This window comes from Epinephelus fuscoguttatus, linkage group LG16, assembly GCF_011397635.1.
Source record: "Epinephelus fuscoguttatus linkage group LG16, E.fuscoguttatus.final_Chr_v1".
Lineage (NCBI taxonomy): Eukaryota > Metazoa > Chordata > Actinopteri > Perciformes > Serranidae > Epinephelus > Epinephelus fuscoguttatus.
The window spans coordinates 90914-114498 of NC_064767.1; the positions used below are offsets into that span (position 1 = coordinate 90914).

General features: G+C 43.6%; 3 protein-coding genes across 4 annotated transcripts in view; 1 reads left to right on the plus strand and 2 right to left on the minus strand.

Moving 5' to 3' along the window:
• Nucleotides 1-1592: 1592 nt before the first annotated feature.
• Nucleotides 1593-13520, minus strand: LOC125903245 (cytochrome c oxidase subunit 7A-related protein, mitochondrial-like). Its single transcript, XM_049600043.1, has 3 exons — nucleotides 13333-13520; nucleotides 3340-3474; nucleotides 1593-1919 (listed from the first exon to the last, which is right to left on the minus strand). The coding sequence occupies exons 1-3, from the start codon at nucleotides 13399-13401 to the stop codon at nucleotides 1779-1781; spliced, it is 345 nt and encodes a 114-aa protein (XP_049456000.1). The 5' UTR covers nucleotides 13402-13520; the 3' UTR covers nucleotides 1593-1778.
• Nucleotides 3483-23585, plus strand: part of LOC125903239 (uncharacterized) — an 82312-nt gene continuing 62209 nt past the window's right edge. The window contains exon 1 of the mRNA XM_049600033.1: nucleotides 3483-3858. The gene's annotated coding sequence lies outside the window, so the exon portion shown is untranslated. The remainder of the gene's footprint in view (nucleotides 3859-23585) is intronic.
• LOC125903241 (potassium voltage-gated channel subfamily G member 3-like) lies at nucleotides 15297-22366 on the minus strand. 2 transcript variants are annotated; one of them, XM_049600037.1, is made up of 3 exons: nucleotides 22330-22366; nucleotides 20166-20934; nucleotides 15297-18830 (listed from the first exon to the last, which is right to left on the minus strand). In XM_049600037.1, exons 2-3 carry the CDS (start codon nucleotides 20738-20740, stop codon nucleotides 18185-18187), a joined length of 1221 nt encoding a protein of 406 aa, XP_049455994.1. In that variant the 5' UTR covers nucleotides 20741-20934; nucleotides 22330-22366; the 3' UTR covers nucleotides 15297-18184. The 2 variants fall into 2 exon arrangements, with proteins under 2 accessions (XP_049455994.1, XP_049455993.1); XM_049600036.1 differs by lacking the exon at nucleotides 22330-22366 and adding an exon at nucleotides 21025-21217.

A 23585-nucleotide genomic window follows, 5' to 3' on the forward strand; every position in this document is an offset into this window, starting at 1 on the left:
TCTCTCTCTCTCTCTCGTATCCTATTACTGCATCTAGCTAACCCGGCCATTCTGGATGTCACTAACTCGGCTTCTTCTCCGGAGCCTTTGTGCTCCACTGTCTCTCAGATTAACTCATATCACAGCGGTGCCTGGACAGCGTGACGTGTGTGGTTGTGCTGCTGCTGTGGTCCTGCCAGATGCCTCCTGCTGCTGCTGCTGCCATCATTAGTCATTAGTCATACTTCTACTGTTATTATACACATATGACTATTGTCACACATGTATACTGCCAGATATTAATATATACTTTCAACATATTGTACCGCAGTAGCCAGAACTATAACTATAATATTATTACTTTCATTAACGTTGTTGTAAGCTACTGTCATTACCTGCATCTCTCTCTCTCTCTCTCTCTCTCTCTCTGTCTCATTGTGTCATGTGGATTACTGTTAATTTATCATGTTGATCTGTTCTGTACGACATCTATTGCACGTCTGTCCGTCCTGGAAGAGGGATCCCTCCTCAGTTGCTCTTCCTGAGGTTTCTACCGTTTTTTCCCCGTTAAAGGGTTTTTTTGGGGAGTTTTTCCTGATCAGCTGTGAGGGTCATAAGGACAGAGGGATGTCGTATGCTGTAAAGCCCTGTGAGGCAAATTGTGATTTGTGATATTGGGCTGTATAAATAAAATTGATTGATTGATGTCCAGGTTCAGTCTGAACTTTAACCTGTGACAGGCTCTGTAATGTTCAGCCAATCAGAGACGGCAGAGGTGCAAGACAAAGGTCAGGTGACCAACGTACGCAGACAGAGTCAGAACACTGGTTTATTTATTTGGACTGAAGAAAGTTACTCAGCAAAGAAAAACTGTGAGGCTAATAATTCAGAGGAAGTGTCAGACCCTCTGTGTTTCTTCATCATTTCCTGATCAATACAAACATTTAACTGATGGATCAGCTGATGAAAGAAAACAAGATGACGACCTTCACGTGACAAATAAAACTGAGCTGTCAGCTGTCAGTGGCACTTAATGTTCAAACCTTTATAAATATTAAGGGACTGTCAGAGTCTGAGGTGTTCCTAATAAACTGAACATTGTTGACTGTGTGTCAGTGTGAACGTGTTTGTAAAACTGTGTGTGATGTGATCTGTTACTGTGACGCCCCCCCCCAAGCATACCATCACCGTCTCCATGGCAACAGGGCCGGCAGTATGACAGGTTACATAATGTTTGGAGTGTTTTGTGTTTTGAGTCGGAGCTGAGACACTTTTCCTGTTTGTCCTCAAACAGATGAAACATGTTTACTTCAAACATAACAAACAGACAAACAAACAAATAGAGGAGATGATCTGAGGTCTGCTGACGAACAGATAATCCTCTTTAATCCCACTGAGACCAGATGATGAGAGGAGGATCAACAAACCAACGACAGATTCACATTAAAGAAACATTCATAGATCTTTTCTGATGTGACGTGCTCTGGTTCCTCTGCGGAACCTGATCGTTCTCTGGTTCCTCTGCAGAACAGAGACCCTAACCTGCAGCAGACACCTGCTGACTTCACCTGTCCACAGGTACGTCAGTGAAAACAGACAGATGGACAGACAGATTCTTTTACAACAAAATAGATTTTATTTTTAATATTTTCTGTACAAAGTGTTCGTGTTCTGCAGAAACTGTCCGTCAACACTTTGACAAAACCCCCAACCGTCCCTGAACGCCTCGTCATCTGTCTGTCACACTGAAGGTCACACAGAAACCTCTTGTCCAATCACTGCACAGCAGCTCTGCGGCATCAGTCTTTGCTGGGCTGGGCAGCGAAGTAGAGCGCCATCAAGCAGTAGAGCGCCCCGCCCACCGTCAGCCCCATGGTGGACCGGTACAGCAGCCGGTCCATCAGCCCCTTCTTTAGGTGGATCGGCACGCCGTCTGACTTCTGACCACGAGAGAGACAGAGAGACACAGGTTAACCTATGACATCATCACACAGGTCACATGACACTGAATAACACACCTGAGTAGAGCTCAGTCCGCAGCTGAACCAGCATTCTAAATATGAAACTACAGGGAACCAAAGAAACTCACTCAAGATACTCTAGAACATCTTCAAGGACACCTAGAACATGTTTGAATACCCCCAGAACATCTTGAAGGAGTTCTAGAAAATCTTCCAGGACATTTAGAACATCTTTAAGTACCCCTAGAACATTTTGAAGGAGTTCCAGGAAATCTTCAAGGACATTTAGAACATCTTGGAGTACCCCTAGAACATCTTGAAGGAGTTCCAGGAAATCTTCAAGGACATCTAGAACATCTTGGAGTACCCCTAGAACATCTTCAAGGAGTTCTAGACAATCTTCAAGGACATCTATAATATCTTTAGGGGAATTCTAGGACATCTCAAAAAATTTCTAGAACATCTTTGATTACCCCAAAACATCTTCAGGGAATTCTAGAACATATTAAAAGAACTCAAAAACATCTTCAAGAAACAATGGAACATCTTTAAGGACCCGTTTTTCCTGCACAGAGGAATTTTCGTCACTCTTCACCAGTGACAGAATGACGAGAACCGAAAATATAAACAGTTCAGATCCCATCTGAATGTTTTTTTATAGTAACTGATCAGTTGAAGCAGAATGTAAAGATCCAGTGGCTGGTTCTCTTATCATTCACAGCCGTTATATTTCACGCATGGCGCTGGATGAGTCAGCTGAGCGGCGTTGTTTTGACGGGGCCTGAACGTTCCGCTGTGAAGCTGGCATCAGTAAACCGTCTCATTAAATAAACACTGAATAACTGAACCGTGGAACATTACATTCTGCCTCCTGTTCCTCTCGTCTGAGCCAGAATAACAGAGTTCTGCAGGAATTATGTTTATTCTGAGGTCAGCGTTGCTCTGGTTCCCTCGTCACAAAGAACCAATCAGATTGTTCCGTTGGATTTTTGATTTTTTACAGAAAATCAACAAACATTTCTGATTCTTCAGGTTCAGCCAGATCATCTTCACTTATGACGGTCACATGACTGAACGTCATGACAGAGAGGCTTTAAAGTCGTGCTCTGATGACGTTCTGATGACATTCTGTCGTTTCAAATGTTAGAAAGGTTTAAAGGTCACAGTGGGGGTTTTACTGACGGAGAATAGAAGGTCAGAGTCTCTTCAACTCGTGTTAACACAGACCTCATTTCAGACAGGAAGTCCTAACATGCTAACTCGCTAACATGCTAACTCATTCCTGCAGAAAACAGGTGAGAACCCATCTATGTTCTGATCCCCCTTCACATGTGACATCACCCTGAAGGTGTACTGCAGCTTCCTGTCACCTGAGAGCTGCTGATGACATCACAGTTACCTGGAAGAGTTTCTGCAGGTCAGGGACTTTGTTGGCTCCCAGGTACTCCACCTGACTTCCTGTTTCAGACGCCAGTTTGGTCGGAGAGGCAAAGATGACCGGAGGACTGACAGATGGGACACCTGGACGCAGGCCCTGAGGGGACGGACAGAGACATCATGGTGTTAATGGACAGACAGACAGATGGCTGGAAGTACCCGTGGAGACTGTTTAAATTAGGGCTATGACAAAATTTTCAGATCACTTTTTTTTTTTTTTTTTTAAATCATATCGGTTTCACAGTATTTGACTGTAATTTTGCTCGGGTTCAGCCCACTTGACATGCTGCTGGGCCCTATTCAAGTGCTGGAATTTGTTATTTACATGACAACGCCTACAAACGCAACACTCCACTCCATTAGTGCCGTGCTCGGTTATAATTGTCTCAGACTTGGGTCGGCTTCGGTCAGGAAAATGCGGCCCGAGCCGTGCTCTAGTGTGCTCACGTGTGTGTGTGTGTGTGTGTATGTGTGTGTGTGTGTGGTTTTTCCTGATCAGCTGTGAGGGTCCTAAGGACAGAGGGATGTCGTATGCTGTAAAGCCCTGTGAGGCAAATTGTGATTTGTGATATTGGGCTTTATAAATAAAATTGATTGATTGATTGATTATCATAATAATAATAACAATAATAATAATAATAATAATAATAATACATTTTATTTGTTAGGGCGCCTTTCAAGCCACTCAAGGTCGCCTTATAGCAAAAATAAAAAAGCATACATCAAACAAGACACACAGCATACAAAACATCATACAAATACATTAAAACAGAGGGAAAGACAATAAGACAGTGTAAGAACATAGTGCATTTGATCAGGTGGAATGGGCAAGTCTGAACAGATGTGTTTTGAGTTTGGATTTGAACAGACTGACAGATGTGGTGTTGCAGAGGTCAGGGGGGAGTGAATTCCAGAGCTGGGGAGCAGAGCGGCTGAATACTGTGCTCCCCATGGTAGCCAGGTGGGCGGGGGGAACAGAGAGGTGGATGGAGGAAGAGGATCTGAGTGTGTGTGCGGGTGTGGCAATGTGGAGGAGGTCAGACAGGTATGGAGGGGCGAGGTTGTGAATGGCCTTGAAGGTGAGCAGTAAAATCTTGTATTGGATACGGTGTGTGATGGGGAGCCAATAGAGCTGCTGCAGGACGGGTGTGATGTGGTGAGTGGGTGGGGTCCTTGTGATGATACGAGCTGCTGCATTCTGTACCAGTTGTAGTTTATGGAGAGTTTTTTGTGGAAGACCGAACAGGAGGGAGTTGCAGTAGTCAAGCCAGGAGGTGACGAGACTGTGGACCAGAATGGCAGCTGTGTGAGGTGTGAGAGAGGGGCAGAGGCAGTTGATGTTGCGGAGATGGAAGTAAGCTGACCGGGTTATGTGGCTGATATGAGAAGTGTAGGAAAGTGTGCTGTCGAGGATGACACCCAGACTCTTGACCTGTGGGGAAGGAGAAATGGAAGAGTTGTCAATAGATAATGTGAAACTTGGGGATTTGGATAGGGTGGTTTGCCAATGAGTATAATTTCTGTTTTGTCGCTGTTTAATTTGAGGAAGTTGGGTGAAAACCAGGATTTTATTTCAAGGAGGCAGTCAGTGAGGGAGGAAGGTGGGAGGGTGGAGTCGGGTTTGGTGGAAATATGGAGTTGGGTGTCATCAGCATAGCAGTGGAAGTCGATGTGATGTTTCCAGAAGATGTAGCCAAGGGGGAGTAAGTAAATGATGAATAGCAGGAGCCCCAGGACAGAGCCCTGGGGCACACCTGCGGTGACTGGGAGTGGTTGTGATGTGAATGATTTGAGTTGGATGAACTCAGAGCAGCCGGAGAGGTAGGATTTGAACCAGTTAAGAGGTGTGTGTGATGCCAATAGAGAGGAGTCCATCTAGGAGGGTGGTGTGTGAAATGGTGCTGAAGGCTGCACTCAGGTCAAGCAGGATGAGGATGGATAGGAGACCGGAATCAGCCGCCAGGAGGAGATCGTTGGTGATTTTGAGAAGTGCCGTTTCAGTACTGTGGAGAGGGCGGAAACCGGACTGGAATTGTTCAAAAAGACTATTGCGGGAAAGGTGGGAATGGAGCTGAGAGGCAACAGTTTTTTCTAGTATCTTTAAGAGAAATAGAACATTGGAGATGGAACGGAGGTTATTGTGGTTATTGGGATCTGCACCAGGTTTCTTGAGTATTGGGGTGACAGCAGCTGTTTTGAGGGGTGAGGGAACAATTCCAGTGGTGAGGGAAGAATGGATTATGTGCATGATGAGAGGGGCCATAGAGGGAACGGTAGCTTTAACAAGAGTAGTTGGAAGGGGGTCTGACTGGCAGGTTGATGATTTGGATTTTTTGATCGGACCAGTGGTTTTGAAAACGGAAGGTAGAGCAAATGCTGAGAGTGACTGGGAAGGGGACACAGAGGGGAATAAGGAAGATGAATTGTGAGAGGAGCTGGGAGCAAGTTGCTGATGGATGTTATGAATTTTAGCAGTAAAAAAGGATAGAAGGGTATTACAAAAGGCAGTAGAGTACATCTGTGGAGGAAGTGAGACCGGAGGTGGAGTAATGCTGCTGAGGAGTTAAAACAGGGCCCTTGAGTTACCGTCGTTTGAGTTGATGAAACTGGAGTAATAGGAGGATTTAGCCTGTGAGATGCAGTCCTTATAGTGGAGAATGTGGTTGTGATATATTTCCTTGTGCACAGTGAGACCAGTCTTATTGTAGAGGCGTTCCAGTCGGTGTCCTTTGGATTTAAGTTGTCTGAGAGCGGGAGTGAACCATGGTGAGGAGCGGGTGAAAGTGACAGATCTGGTTTTGAGTGGGGCAAGATTGTCCAGAAGATTATGAAGACTGTTGTTGTAATGGAGTAACAGTTCATCAGGGGGTGGAAAAGCCATCTGCGTTGGGGAGGGAGTAATGCCAGAAGAGAGAATGTCCAAATTAATGTCCTTAACGGAAAGAAATAGTGCGTGGGAGACTGATTTTGGAAAGTGCAAGGCTGGCGTTGAAGGAAACTAACATGTGATCAGAAAAGGGGAGGGGAATTGCCTTACAGTCGACAGGAGAGAGACAAGAGCAGCATATTAAATCCAGAGTATGTCCTTTTGAATGTGTTGGGAAACTGATGAGTTGCTGGAATCCAAAACTGTCAATGCAAGATGTAAAATTTCTGGTGAGAGCATTGCTGATATTGTCCGTGTGGATACTGAAGTCACCAAGGAGTAATATGTTTGGAGAGTGTGTGGAAAGATGTGTCAGGAATTGAGCAAAGTCATTTAAAAACTCCTTATTTGGTTTAGGGGGACGGTACACGGTGGCAACGATGGTGGGGATGGGGCCAGATAACTGTGAGGTGATGGATTCGAATGTGTGGTAGGCAGGGGTAGAAACCGGCAGGACTTTCCACTTCTCACGGTAGAACACCGTGAGACCTCCTCCCCTGCCAGAGTCACGCGGTAGACAGCTATAAATAAATCCGGGTGGAGTGGATTCATTAAGTGGAGTAAAATCATTGGGCAGTTGCCACGTGTCTGTTAAACAGAGAAAATCAAGCTTATGGTCCGTGATAAGATCCTGTATGAGCTGACCCTTGCTGCAGCAGAGGGGTGTAGTGACAGCAGGGGCCTGTAGGGGGAGTAGACGGAGACAGTGGTACACTGAGAAGGCACAGTAGAAGAAGAGGGAGGGACCTGTGTGAGTGTGTGAGTTGGTGAGGTGAGTAAACAGTCAGTCAGGTGGGTATGATTGGACAGCATGCTGCAGGTTAGCTTTTAACATGTTGCCGAGTCTGTTTGGATGGATACCGTCGGGTTTTGACAAGGATTGGCGATTCCAGAAGTTGAAATTATCTATGAAGCCTACACTGAGTGCCCTGCAGACAGACTGGAGCCAGGTGTGGAGCTGGAGGACTCTGCTGAACTTTTCTATCCCGTGATAATGATCATTATTATTATTATTATTATTATTATACTATCATTATCACTATTATTATTCTTATCATTATTATTATTATTATAATCATCATTATTCATTATTATTATTATCATCATCATCATCAATCATTATTATTATCATCATTATTATCATTATCATTTTTATTAGAGTGGGTGAGCGGAGTCTCGCTGCCGTGTTTCTCTGGTAGCCTACTTGGTTTTGAACAAAATACAGCATCATCTGACTACTGTTCTTTGAAAAACAAAGCTCGATTTGCACCAGAAAACTTGGATTGACCACTGCCTGGATTGCGACGCTGATTTGGAAGAAAAACAACAACGCCAGCTGAGCCAGGTCGCTGGCTGGCTTGACAGCTGGCATTTAAACCTGACGAAATGGGACCAAAAAAGATTCCCACAGCTGAGGAAGTCGAAGAAATAAAAAGATCGCTCGACTTTCTGATGGAGGAGGTTACGGCTGTTAGACTACAACAGAAAACTATTCTGGGCCTGGTAGTCAAAGTCAAGGTTCTGAGACAACAAAACTCGGAGCAGGAGAAAAGGATTAATTTTCTGGAGAACCGGGTGGCCGATTTAGAGCACTGCACAAAAATGAATGATATCATAGTCTCCGGAATGGAGATAAAACCTCGGAGTTATGCCCGGGCTGTGACGGGGATGAACAACGAGGAGCAAGAATCAGTCTCAGTGGAGCAACAGGTGACAGCGTTCCTTCAGTCTAAGGGGATTGAAGTGGACAATAACAACACAGAAGCGTGTCATCCTCTACCTCGGAAAAACAAGACTGATAAGCCAGCCATAATAATGAGGTTCGTGAACAGAAAGCATAAAAATGCACTGATAAGACAAGGAAAGAAGCTGAAGGGGTCAGATGTTTATCTCAATGAGCACCTGACAAAAAGGAACAGGGACATCGCCAGAAGAGCTCGCTTCCTAAGGAAACAGAGGAAGATCCAATCTACTTGGACAGCTAACTGCAAAATCTACATAAAGCTGAACGGATCACCAGAGGAGGCCAAAGTGCTGGTCATCAGAGACATAGATGAATTGGACAAATACAACTGAGACCAAAAGAACAACACACAAGAACAGCACAAGGTAATGAATAACTAAAAAGAATGACTACACATCACATACAATAATGACTAGCTCTGACAGATATCAGTCAACTCCAACTGGAAATAATAGAGAGGAACAGCAACAAACATGGGCTATGGAATACAAAAAAATGGAATTAAAAACTTTTGAATACACAGACCACAAATTACAAGACATGGAGAATGAAATTGATCCTGAAAATAATTTGTACAACAGTCTACATAATCACTGTGAATATTATACTGAAGAGCAGTTTAACATGAATGTAAAAATGGATGGAGTAATATCAATAATTCACTTCAATAGTAGGAGCCTCAATACAAAATTTTCAAAGATACGGTATTGCCTAAAACAACTGAAAAAGAAATTCACTGCAATAGCTATCTCAGAGACATGGCTCAATGAGGAGCAAGCTGCAATAGTTGAGATTGAGGGATATGAGATGTTTTATATGAACGGGAACAAGAAAAAGGGTGGTGGAGTAGCTATATACATTGACAGAAGTTATAATAGTAAACTAGTTAATAAAAAGTCGTTTACTATTGACAACTTTATGGAATGTGTCACTGTGGAAATGGAGATGGAGAAATCAAAAAATATAATAATAAGTTGTGTATATAGAACGCCAGGATCAAGTATTGATATATTCAGGGAAAATCTATTGGAGCTGTATACCGACATAAACAATAAAAAAATGTTTTTCGTCTGTGGGGACTTCAATATTGATTTGTTTAACCCACTTGAAAATAATCCAACTGCAGAATTCATAAACGCAATGTACAGTATGAGTCTATATCCCTCAATCACAAGACCTACTAGAATTACAACATACAGTGTTACACTGATTGATAACATATTTACCAATGTAATCGACAGAAAAATAGAAAGTGGGCTACTTATAAACGACATAAGCGACCATCTGCCAGTCTTCACAACTCCAGAGCTGTACCAGGACCAATAAAGACAGTAAGACTACCATAACAATTAGACACAAAACACAGATGGCAATTAATTCTTTTAGAAATGATCTAACGAATCAAAACTGGAACAAAGTTTATGTGGAAGATGTGGATGAAGCATATGAGTCATTCTTGTCCATAACAACTGCTCTGTATGAAAAAAAACTGTCCTCTAGTAAAGAAGGTAGTAAAACAGAAATTTGCTGAAAAACCGTGGCTAACTAAGGGAATACAAAATGCATGTAAGAAGAAAAATCAATTATATAAAGAATTCTTAAAGAAAAGAACAATAGAAGCAGAGAACACCTATAAGACCTATAAAAACAAACTGACAAAAATCATGAGAAACAACAAAAGGCATTACTACAGTAAATTACTGGAGGACAACAAGAATGATATCAAACAAACATGGAAGGTTCTGAACGAGATCATCAAAAATAGAACTGGAAAAACAGAATATCCAAATCATTTCCTGACAGAGAACAATGCACTCATCAGTGACATGAACTTAGTTGCAGATGGATTTCATGATTTTTTTGTTGGTGTTGGTCCTGGTCTGGCTAGAGAGATTGAAAGGAATGATTTATCATTACCATCATTATCATTATTATATTATCATTATTATAATCATCATTATTATTATCATTATAATTATTATTATTACCATCATTATCATTATTATATTATCATTATTATTATTATTATTATTATTATTATTATTATCATGATTTTTAGTCAGAATTAAGAGAATGAAAACAGAAGGGTTATTGCTGGTTGAGCAAATGTTTAATTAACATATATAAAAGCATTTTATTAATGAAGTTTGTGTAAAAATTTTCCTCTTAGAAAATAACTCACATAATAAAGACGAGATTTGTATTTGTATTATTATTTGTCCACTGGTTATGTTTAATTTTTTAATATCATAGATTATTAAATGTACGATGAATGATACCATCACAGTAAACATTAAAACCAAAACTTCACTGCAGCCTGAGGTCCATTTACTATCTCAACACAAACAGACTTCAGACATGAATATAAATATTACCCATAATTAATCACTGTATATGTGACAGATCTGTCACAGAGAGTCACACATGAATCTTTTTTATATTTACAGATTTTATACTTTATATAAAAACCAGCAGGTCATGTAATTTAAAATAGAAACTGACTGCAGTCTGCAGCAACACGTTAACATTAATATTCTGATGCCCCGGTATTTTCAGAATGTCTGTATTTACGTCCCTGCTACAACAGGGGACACACGATGACAGCAGCACGTCACCTGTATCAGCTGATATCAGCTTTAAACTGATTCATCAGAATCAGACAGCATGATTTTATTATCAAATACAGTGACTGAACATTATTATATTATTATTATATTATTATAAATATTATTATATCAGCGTGACCTCACTCTGACACCACGTGACTCATTAACAATAATAAAGGTCTGTGATTATAAAAACTTTGTTTCTGTCGCAGCTCAAATTTTATATTTTCATTTTCATTAAATTCAGAGTTGAAACTTCAGGACGACTGACAGTTTTTACTTCCCGTTGTCCTGAACGTCAGCCACGACTCGGCTCGACTTGACTGGTCAGAGTTCAGCAGTGTGAACTCATCTGCGTGCGTGTGTGTGTGTGTGTGCGTGTGTGCGTGTGCGCGCGCGGAAAGAGAGGGAGATGAGGGAAACTCTAAGTATGTTAACCCTGAGATGAGGGAAACTCTGAGCGTGTTAACCCTGAGATGAGGGACACTCTGAGTATGTTAACCCTGAGATGAGGGACACTCTGAGGATGTTAACCCTGAGATGAGGGAAACTCTGGGTTTTCAGCTCCAGACAGAGAGGTAAGTCAAACTCTGAGTCAATCACCATGGCAACTGACTCTGTGAACCTAACCTGCTCGCTGACAGGTTTTCTATAAGACACCCTGAGTTCACCCTGTCTCCTCCCTACTGCTGAGCCTGAAGCAAGCTGGCAGACACACATGGGTTGTTCATATGTAGGAAATCTGATCAATATCGAGGCAGAATTAATTCACAGTGCTTTACGCTGGGAGAGGATCTTCAGATCTTCTTCTTCGGCCACACATATCAAATCTGACACACCACAGATGTGCGCTCTCATCAGAGGAAATGTGCATCGCACTATGTTTGTTTGCCAATGGTAGCTTTTTATATGATATTGGTGACCTACAGTACACAATGACATAGCCACTGAATGACAGGTTATTGAAGCTACTTTGTTTAATAAATCAAATATGAATCAAACTAAATGAAGGTACAGTCATGGCCAAGTCAAATGTGCCTTACCTGTTTGAATGATGTTTTTATATTTCATTTGAAGCTGCTTCCAAGTGTGTTTTTCCCCTGTGAGATTGCACCTACATGAACATCAGATTTTATTCAAAACCACTTTCTCACCTGTAAGCTATGATTTTAATTAAGTGTGGTTAAATGTAAATTAATGGCAGGGCTCTCAGGTTTTGATCTCAGTTCAGAGTGAGATTATTGCTGAGTGGTGAAAGGGGGGGTTCTTGGTTATGATGGTTTTTAAAGGATTCAAATTTCAAATAAGTCATCAACCATCTATATGTGCTTAAAACAAATTAGCAAGGATTCTTTTTTAAAAAAAATGGGGGGGGGGGGGGGCATTTTGCCTTAAACTGTCAGGACAGCTAAGCGTGAAAGGGGGAGAGAGACAGAGGGAGTGACATGCAGCAAGGTGCCACAGGCCGGAGTCAAACCTGGGCCGCTGCGGCAAAAGCCATATGGGACGCCTGCTCTATCCACTGAGCCACCAACATCCCGTCAAAGCTGATATTGCTTGCTAAATTTCCCATGATGCCTCTCTCTTCTTGGCAGCTTTAGTGCTGTTACTTTGTTTATGAAATACATGCTCATATTCGCTGTAGGCATTCATGAGCACCTCCAAGTCCACAGGTGTAAAATAAGTTGATCACTTTTTCTCTCCGGTTGCCATGGTGACTCAAGGTATCGGGGCTCCACTGATGATGGCTTTTTATTGTGGTTGTGCACGTGCTTAACTCAAGGTGTACCTACTCAGAGTTGACTGAACTAATTCATATCAGCTGTTCTGGAACCAGATACTCAGAGTTTCCCAGATCAGGGTAAGTCAAGTCAGAGTTTGTTGAGCCTCCAACCTGGAATAGCCCTCAGGTCGTCAGTTGGAATCATCCTGACGATCAATAAACAGAGTCGACCGACAGTTTGGCGCCTCAGGCAAAGCTTCAGGTCAGAGTAAACGTTTGAGTGAAGAACAAACATCAGTTATTGATCAGTTATTGATCCTTCTGATCATCCCTGATGGCGTCTGACTGGTCTGACTCAAACAGGTAATCACTAATCAGAAGAGTCACTGATAGATGTTCTGTTGTAGAGTTATTGATTATCGGTCTGTGTGAACTGATGTCAGTAAAGTAAACATTTGATCTGTTTGTTTACTCTCAGTGTTTACACAGTTTGTTTACTCTGAGTAAACATTTTAAAACCAACAACAACATTTTCACAAACTGTCAGAAAAAATAAAAATGATCATTTACAGATAATCACAAAGCGCATTGGTCCTCATCAGACAAAGACATGTTCTCTAGACTCATTGTCAAGGTTTTGATCAGCTTTAAATGATCGATCACTTACATGAGACGATGATCAGCTGATTGATCAGTAACAATAATGATTTCAGACCTGACGTCACCAAAAAATGAATTACCTATGGATCAATAACACAGACAGCTGACAGAGGTGATCGATCACTGATCATCAATAACACAGACAGCTGACAGAGGTGATCGATCACTAATCATCAATAACACAGACAGCTGACAGAGGTGATAGATCACTGATCTCACTTATTGATTAACCGCAGGTTGTGTCTGTTAGCATTAGCATCAGGTGCTAACAAGGTCACGCGCAGTTCCGGACTCACCTGCGGGCTGTAGGCGGCGGCGGGAGCTCCGGTGAGCCGCTGCGTCACTCCGTTCAGTTTGTAGTACATGTCTGACTGCGGTCACACACCTGGACTCACCTGAGCACGAGACGGTCTGACCTGTTCACACCGGAGACACGAGCTCACCTGCTGCTGCGCTGCTGACGGCACTGTACTGCGTGGTGACGTCAGAGAGGCACAGAAGGACCCGACGCAGAAGGAACTACGTCATCTGCCTGATCAAAAAAAAAAAGAAACCATACACCTTATCGATACACAGAGTGATCGATCATTTCATGTGTTCATACTGGTGTTATTGATCATTTCATGTGTTCATACTGGTGTTATTGATCATTTCATGTGTTCATATTGGTGTTATTGATTATTCATGTGTTCATATCAGAGTTATTGAGAATGTAATGTGTTCATATTGGTGTTATTGATCATTCATGTGTTCATATCAGAGTTATTGATCATTTCATGTGTTCATATTGCAGTTATTGATCATTTAATAAGATAAGATACACGTTTATTGATTTCATAATTGAGAAATTCCAGTGTTACAGCAGTCAAGGAGAAAGTCAGATTAAAGATTTCAAAAATTAATGTGTTCATATTGGAGTTATTGGTCATTTCATGTGTTCATACTGGTGCTATTGATCATTTTATGTGTTCATGTTCGTGTTTTTGATTATTTAATGTGTTCATATTGCTGTTATTGATCATTTAAAGTGATCATATTGGAGTATTGATAATTTCATGTGTTCATACTGGTGCTATTGATCATTTTATGTGTTCATATTGGTGTCATTGATCATTCCATGTGTTCATAGCTCTGTGTGTGTGTGTGTGTGTGTGTGTGTGTGTGTGTGTGTGTGTGTGTGTGTCTGTGAATTAATGCATGAATGAATGAATGTATGAATGGTGTGACCGGTTAAAGGCTCAGATCTTTTTTTTTTCTCTGCCTCACAAACAGGAAAGAAGTAGTTTTTTTGTGGTTGAAAACAAAAGAATGAACACATGAACCAAACAACTGGATACAAAAACAGTTCAGGCGTCGATCAATAATAAAAAGTACGAGTCGTCTGATCGATACTCGTCAGGTTAAAGGGTCTGTAGAGCTTTGGTTTGAGCTCTGCAGTGTTTCACACCATAGAAGAAGAAAAAGTGTCATCAGTGAGATAATTCACACTTCAAATGTCTCCAACACTTCCCGTTCCTGTCTCAGAGTCTGCTGTTACCATGGAAACTGTGGACAGTGTCCAGCCTGTCCCAGCAGACCCAGTAACATCACAGCCTGCTGGTTTAACCCCTGACAGTCCAGTTCATGTCAGACGCTGGTCCTGAAGGGGGCGCTATAGGAAACAGCAGCATGTGAGGAACAGGAAGTAGATCAGATGATGTCCAAAGGGAAGCGTCCTGAAGGAGACGAGGCGTCGACGTGTTTCCAGAGAACATCTGACAACCACTCGTCTGTTTCACAGATCAGTTCTTTAAAGGAACCTTGATGTTCCCGCAGAACTCAAAGTCAAAGTTAAACAAATAAATAATCATAACATTAAATAAGTAATAATATCACATGAATAATAATTAAACAATTAATAATTACATAAACAATAATCAAAGAAGTAATAAGTCATAATTTAATAATTAAAGGGAAGTTCACTTTTATAGAAAAAGATAAAAACCACAAAGATTTGTATCTTAAAATGAACTGAATCTTTTTTCTGAGAAGAAAACAAAGACTGTCTGTGTGTGTACGTGTGTGTGTTATAACACACACACGTACACACAAATATATATATATACATATATATATGCATATGTACATATGCATATGTATATACGTATATATATACATATATATATATGTATATATATATGTATATATATATATATATATACATATATATATGTATATATATACATATATATACATATATATATATGTATATATCTGTGTGTGTACAGAGTCGTGCAGAAGTTTGGGCCGCGCTGGTCACAATGTCGTTTACTGAGTCTCACATGAGCTGATCTCCAGCACACATGAAGTTAAACATGTTAAACAGCTGAGCAGTGAGACCTCTGAGCTGTGAGACAGCTGAGCTGTGAGAACTCTGAGCAGTGAGACAGCTGAGCTGTGAGACCTCTGAGCTGTGAGACAGCTGAGCAGTGAGACAGCTGAGCTGTGAGACAGCTGAGCTGTGAGACCTCTGAGCTGTGAGACCTCTGAGCAGTGAGACAGCTGAGCAGTGAGACAGCTGAGCTGTGAGACCTCTGAGCAGTGAGACAGCTGAGCAGTGAGACAGCTGTCCCCATGGTCTCTTGTTGACAGTGACGGTGAGGACAGAGCAGGTGACTCCTGACAGCTTGTCCCAACACTCAGCAGCCATGGGCTCCTCTAAACAGCCGCAGCACTCTGAACACTCAGAGACCTGATGAAGACTAGAGGAAGATAGCAAAGTGTTTTCAGGTCACTTGGTCATGTCACTAAGAAATGGACGTTAACAGGAAGTGTGGAGGTCAAGTGGTGGTGCACTGTTGTACTGAGCAGACACACCTGGACAGGTATGACCTCATGGAAGAGTCATCAGAAGAAAACCTGTCCTGTGTCCTCACCACTACATTCACACTCACAGGTTTGTGAAGGGACATCGAGACAAGACTGATGCTTTATGGAAACACGTCCTGTGGACACTTTCTGGACACAATGAGACAAAGGGACACCTGTCCACCTGTTACAGACGGGGTGGACGGATGAGACAGAGGGACACCTGTCCACCTGCTACAGACGAGGTGGACAGATGAGACAGAGAGACACCTGTCCACCTGCTACAGACGGGATGGACGGATGAGAAATCCACAGTGGACGCCCTGAAGAGGAGCCAGCTGAAGGTTAGGCCACGCCCCTCACAGTCCCCCGACCTAAACATCATTTAACATGTGTGGATAGAGCTCAAAGAGCAGAGCATGAAGAAATCCTCCAAACAAGAACTGAGAGACTCTGAAGAAGAAGAAGAAGAAGAAGAAGAAGAAGAAGAAGAAGAAGGGGGCACTACTGAGCACTGACCCTGCAGGGGGCCCAAACTTTGGCTTCAGGACTTTTTTTTTGTTATTTTGAAACTGTAAAAGATAAAATTGAAAGTTTAATCTTTATTAAAATATTAAAGAAATGTTTCATCTTTAACTTCATGACTTTTCTAGATCAGTTCTTCTACTCACAGTAAACAAAAGTTTGACCAGGGGAGCCCAAACTTCTACATGACTCTGTAGGTTTGTGTCCTCCTCATATCTCAAGAAGCGTTCATCAGATCTACTTCACACTCAGCAGGTGTATTTCTGGGGACCCAAACAGAACAGTCCCTACAGCATTGAACAACAGATGATCAAAGACGGACCGGAGATATTATATCATGGTAAACTCAAATATTTTAAGCGTCAGTGACGTAACTTTTGCAATTAAAGATTTTGTTCTTGGACTGAAGGAAGTGGAGAACTCTACAGAGTCAAACATGAGGTCACAGCGAGCCATCGGCGGATCACTGACTGCAGGTCATGTTGGATATACTGATGTTACAGCCGAACTCTTCTTCACTTTCCCGGAGTCAACGGGACAGGGTCTTACAGGATCAGAGACACTCTGCTGCAGCAACTCAAAGTGTGAACATTCTCCATACTAACCTTTAAAACTAACAACGTTACTGCCGGTAAAATACCTCTGCTAACAAAACCCATCCTCAACTTTATAAAAACAGTGGTTCAAGAAAGTGACTAATTAAAACTTCCACTGACTGTATTTATTTTATTCTGACTGTAAGTAGCTGCGACTCATGTGAGTGATGTGACAATGTCACTGCAGGTGACAGGTGTGTTCCTCAGGACCTAAAGAAGAGGACAGTTAACTATGAAGTTGTTTGTATGAGCAGTTCTCGAGATTTCAGATCAGACACTGAACTGGTTTAATTCATGCTGAATAATAAAAACCACCAAATTCACAGCACTGAAATATTTTACTTTGAAAATCGCCACCTTTGTTGCTGCCGTCCTCATCAGATACATGACGGACTGAACGCAAACATAAATCTGTGATAAGAACCAGATATTAGACCAATCACATCTGTTAAAAGATCTACTGATCAATTCATCCATTCATTTTCATCCTCTTATCAGGGACCGGGTCTTGTCCTCCAGACATCCCTCTTCCCAGCTCCATCCTCCAGCTCCTCCTGGAGGACCCCGAGGTGACCCCAGTGTGTTCTGGGTCTGCCCCGGGGCCTCCTACCAGCTGGACCAGGAGGATCCTGATCAGATGTTGAACCACCTCAACATGAAGGAGTAGCGGCTCTACTCCGAGCTCCCTCCAGATGTCTGACTCCTCCCCCTATCTCTAAGGCTGAGCCCAGACACCCTACAGAGGAAACTCATTTCAGACGCTTGTATCTGTGACCTCATTCTTTCAGTCACTACCCAGAGCTCATGACCATAGGTGAGGGCTGGGACGCAGATGGAACCACATCATCTGCAAATAACAGAGACACAATTCTGAGGTCCCCAAACCATACCCCTTCCTCCCCCGGGCTGCACCTCGAGATCCTCTCCATGAAAATCACAAACAGGATGGAACAACATCCACTGAGTTTGATGACACAGCTCTCCGCGACTCACAGCTATCCGGATCTATAGCAGTGACCCTGGTCCCTTGTATTCCTGCAGGATGAACATTAATGTGACTCTTAAAAAGCTGATGGGACGTCGCTGCCACCGGCATTTAAATTCTCCACAAAGTGACAGTCAGCTGATCAAGGTCATGTTGTATCCATGTCAGCAGCAATGTTGCTCAGTTGCTCGTTGGTCAGTTGATGAACTCGGCAGACAGGCTGTGGGTGCAGCGGGCGGAGCGCACCTTGAGCTCGTGGTAGCACTGGATGAAGCTGTGGTAGATGAAGGTGATCGGCAGCGCCAGCAAAACGATGCCGCTCACCACGCAGAGGCCACCCAGCACACGGCCCGCCACCGTCACTGGGTACATGTCCCCGTATCCCACTGTCGTCATGGAGATGATCACCCACCAGCAGGCAGCGGGGATGCTGGCATAGTCCTGGTTTCCGGTCTCCAGGTCCAGGCCATGCTCCAGCAGCTGGGCCAGTGCGCTGAAGATCGCCATGGCGACACAGATGAAGATCAGCAGCATCATCATCTCTCGATAGCAGCGCCGCAGCGTGAGTCCAAGCGTCTGCAGGCCTAGGAAGTGACGAGCCAGTTTGATCACCCAGAAGATTCGCATGATGCGCAGGACGCGCAGTGTGACGCCGGCCCGCTGCAGCTGGGAGTTCTCCCCCGTCAGGATCGTCATGGTAACAGAGACATAGTACGGCGTGATAGCCAGCAGGTCGATGATGTTCAGAGGACAACGGACAAACTCACATTTGTCCCGAGACACAAGGAAACGGACGATACACTCCGCTGTGAACCAACCAATACACACCGCCTCAATGATCCTGCAGTGAAAGACAGACAGAGGACCAATCAAAGACAGGGGACAGAGACAGAGGACTAATCAGAGACGGGACAGACAGAGGACCAATCAGAGACAGGGGACAGAGACAGAGGACCAATCAGAGACGTGGAACAGAGACAGAGGACCAATCAGAGAGAGGACAGACGGAGGACCAATCAGAGACAGGAGACAGACAGAGGACCAATTAGAGATGTGGAACAGAGATAGAGGACCAATCAGAGACAGGGGACAGATAGAGGACCAATCAGAGACAGGGGACAGACAGAGGACCAATCAGAGATAGGAAACAGACAGAGGACCAATCAGAGAGAAGACAGAGACAGAAGACCAGTCAGAGAGAGGAGACAGACAGAGGACCAATCAGAGAGAAGACAGAGACAGAAGACCAATCAGAGACAGGAGACAGACAGAGGACCAATCAGAGAGAAGACAGAGACAGAAGACCAATCAGAGACAGGAGACAGACAGAGGACCAGTCAGAGAGAAGACAGAGACAGAGGACCAATCAGAGAGAAGACAGAGACAGAAGACCAATCAGAGAGAGGACAGATAGACAGAGGACCAATCAGAGACAGGAGACAGACAGAGGACCAATCAGAGAGAAGACAGAGACAGAGGACCAATCAGAGAGAAGACAGAGACAGAGGACCAATCAGAGACAGGAGACAGACAGAGGACCAATCAGTGAGAAGACAGAGACAGAGGACCAATCAGAGACGTGGAACAGAGACAGAGGATCAATCAGAGAGAAGACAGAGACAGAGGACCAATCAGAGACAGGAGACAGACAGAGGACCAATCAGTGAGAAGACAGAGACAGAAGACCAATCAGAGAGAAGACAGAGACAGAAGACCAATCAGAGACAGGAGACAGACAGAGGACCAATCAGAGAGAAGACAGAGACAGAGGACCAATCAGAGAGAAGACAGACAGAGGACCAATCAGAGAGAAGACAGAGACAGAGGACCAATCAGAGAGAAGACAGAGACAGAGGACCAATCAGAGAGAGGATAGACAGAGGACCAATCAGAGAGAGGATAGACAGAGGATCAATCAGAGAGAAGACAGAGACAGAGGACCAATCAGAGACGTGGAACAGAGACAGAGGATCAATCAGAGAGAAGATAGACAGACAGAGGACCAATCAGAGAGAGGGGACAGAGACAGAGGACCAATCAGAGAGAAGACAGACAGACAGACAGAGAGCCAATCAGAGAGAGGGGACAGACAGGGTGACCAATCACACAGAGGACAGAATATAAACAGAGAACATACTGACTCTCAGTCTGCACCCTCAGGTGTCCCCAGTCCTACCTGTGCTGGTCCAGGGTCTCAGTGGTCTTCCAGTCCGGTAAGGTGCTGGCACACAGCATCACCATGGAAATGATGACAAACAGCATGGACACTGAGGCGAGGACCTGTGCCACCAGGGAGGACGTGGGCTCCTCGAATGTCCTCCGTATCGTCTCCAGCCAGCGGCTCTGCGGCTCCTCAGGACATCGGAACTCCTCCTCAGGGAAGAAGTGGACGAAACAGTCGGACATGCGGTCGTCGAGGCGCCGCTGGCAGCAGGGCTGCAGGTCGGAGCTCTCCAGGCCCCAGTACAGCATCTCATTGTAGAAGGACAGCTCACACATGTGCGGGACGAAGCGCAGCTTCCCATGCTGCACATACAGCATGATGAAGCTGAAGGCCTCCGAGTGGCGGTCGAAGAAGAACTCGTTTCTGTCGCGGTCGTAGTCATCACAGAGCTCCAGCAGTTCGCTCTCCGACACACAGCGATGCAGCCGGCTGAGCCTGCTCAGAGGGAGGCGCTTCATCAGCTCCGCAGAGAAGGAAAACCGCCGCCCGCCGACATTCAGGGTGCAAAGACTGTTGCCGAACTTCATCCTTGTTTTCTTACAAACTCAGATGATGTCTGGACTCCGTCTTCTCTTAGAAACTCCGCCTGAATCTGGACTCCATCCTTTGTTATAAACTGAAGACCTCCAACTGCGTCCGGACTCTGTCTTCCGTCTGAAGCAGTTTCATCTCACCAACTTCCTGTTTTCAATTGTGTACAGGAACTCTTTGCCTTTGGAGCCTGAAAGACATAAAAATGTTTCAGTGACCAAGAACAACAACAACAACAACAACAACAACAACAACGGGAGGAGTCTCATTTCGGACCTACATAGACTTTAAATGATCTCTTATATGTTTTAATGTTCCTGAAGACGTCGTCCTGTGACATCAGAGACAGACGGACAGATCTAGGATCAGACGCCCGGAAAGATCCAGGATCAACTGTGACCACACACTGTGTGTTTAAATTCATCTGATGAAGCAGCAGCTCATTGTTTCTAAAGTCTCGTCGGAGGATCCTGTTGGACTTCTGCTGTGTTTCCCTCTCTGTTGAATCTGAGACTGAAGCAGCAGCAGCTCCTCCTCCTCCTCCTCCTCCTCCTCCTCTTCCTAAGGTTGGAGAGGAGGAGGATCAGAGTCGATGATTCAGGCAGCAGTCGGTCAGAGCTGCAGAGCATCTGAACCTCCACAAACCTGCCCAGTGTCTGACAGACTGAAGACAGCTGCTCGTTTTCACCGTCGTCCTCCTCCTCTTCCTCAGATCTGACCCCCACCCCCCAAAACAGAATTAACCATGTTGCTGTGATGTTTCAGTGAGGATGAGGAGCAGATATGAATAATGGTTCAGATGTTACTGATGAAGAGGCAGCAGCAAGTTTCCGTGAGGAAATGTCTCCCTCTGCTGGATGACTCAGTGAACTGAAGATCATCTGAACAGGAAGTAGATACTCACAACGTCTAAAAGTCAGGAGGAAATTTAAATCACCTTCACACTATCAGCAGATAAAGGGCACTAACACACCTCATGTTAAAACACGAGGAGGGAAACGTGTTTTAACTCTTTATGATGCAGCCTGACACTTAATAATCAGAGGTGATGTGCGAGCAGAACTTCATACAGACAAGTTCTGGATAATAGAAATAGTTTATTATTGACGTGCATCAGACAGGCTCCGCCCCCTTCATGGATTCATCATGTTTTATCTGCTCTGTGAGAATGTGGAATGATGATGAGCTGAGAAACACATCTGAAGTTGAAAAGTAGCTCAGAGAGTTCAGGAGTAGAAAACAAACGTTCCTCACTGAACGGCTGAGACTCGTATTATCATCTGAGGGTGAAGAACACAACAGAGTGATGTCATCATGATGTCATGATGTTCAAATAAAGTACTGTCACATGATCCATACATGATGCCTGAGGACAGTCAGGTGGTAAGATCATTCTGCACAGTGAGAACTTTTACTGCTGGGACTTAAAGTTCATTGTGATGATACTTCACTGATTTAAAACACACAATATTTATAGAGTTTGTCAAAGATCTGAGAACACTGACAAATTTCAGCTCAGCGTCAGAGTTTAAGCGTCATTTATAACTGTGGAGTTTACATGTTATAGTGGTCCAGTAGAATTTACCTGAAACACATCTTGGAGTCACTCAGAGGAAACTGACACATTAGCTTCTAATCTGCAGTTAGGAACAACAGAAACATTTAACAAAGGGAATGTTACTAAATTCAGCTTCGTTATAACTCACAAGTATCAACGATAAAACAGCTGTCTCATACGAGGAATATTTCCCCACAAGAACAACATGCTAACGTTATTAGCACAAGCCTATGGTATTATACATTGTATAAATTAGCCCAGCAGCGAGCAGAGTTTTGTGGAGAACAGCTGTAGAAAAGCTGGAGAACATGTGGAGAACATTTGGAGAACAGCTGGAGAACATGTGTAAAAACAGCTGAAGAATAGCTGGAGAACAGCTGGATAACATATTGAGAACAGCTAGAGAACAGCTGGTGAATAGCTGGAAAACGTGTGGAACAGCTAGAGAAAATATGGCAAACAGCTGGAGAAGAGCTGGAGAACATGTGGAGAACAGGTGGAAAAAAGCTGCAGAAAAGCTAGAGAACATGGAGAACAGCTGGGGAACATGTAGAGGACATGTGGGGAACATGTAGAGGACATGTGTAATACGGCTAGAGAACATGTGGAGAACATGTGGAGAGTAGCTGTAGAACAGCTGGAGAACATGTGGAAAACAGCTAGGGGACATGTGGAGAACGTGGAGAGTAGCTGTAGAACAGCTGGAGAACATGTGGAAAACAGCTAGGGGACATGTGGAGAACAGCTGGACAGCATGTGGAGAACAACTGGAGAACATGTGGAGAACATGTGGGGAACAGCTGGAGAACATGTGTTGAACATGTGGAGAACAGCTAAAGAACAGTTGCAGAACAGTTGGAAAACGTGGAGAAAAGTTGGAGAACGTGTAGAAAAGCTGGAGAATAGCTGGAGAACATGTGTGGAACAGCTGGAGAACATGTGGAGGACATTTGTAGAACAGCTAGAGAACAGCTGGAGAACATGTGGGGGAATGTGTGGAGGACATGTCAAATCAAATCAAATCAAATGGCTTTATTGTCATTGCACAGCTGTACAACAAAAGTCAAGTGCAACTACCTTGGGGTAAAAAAAAGACAACACAACAACTTGACATAACAACAGCAAGAGTTAAATAAATAAATAAGCAGTAACAAATAAAAGCTGTAAAAACAAAATCAATGTATTGCACACACGCCCATCCACATGCCCCCCACAAGATTATGAATTGAAATTGAAAACAAATGTTTAATAAAGAAGACGATGATTCAGCAGTTTTACTCAAC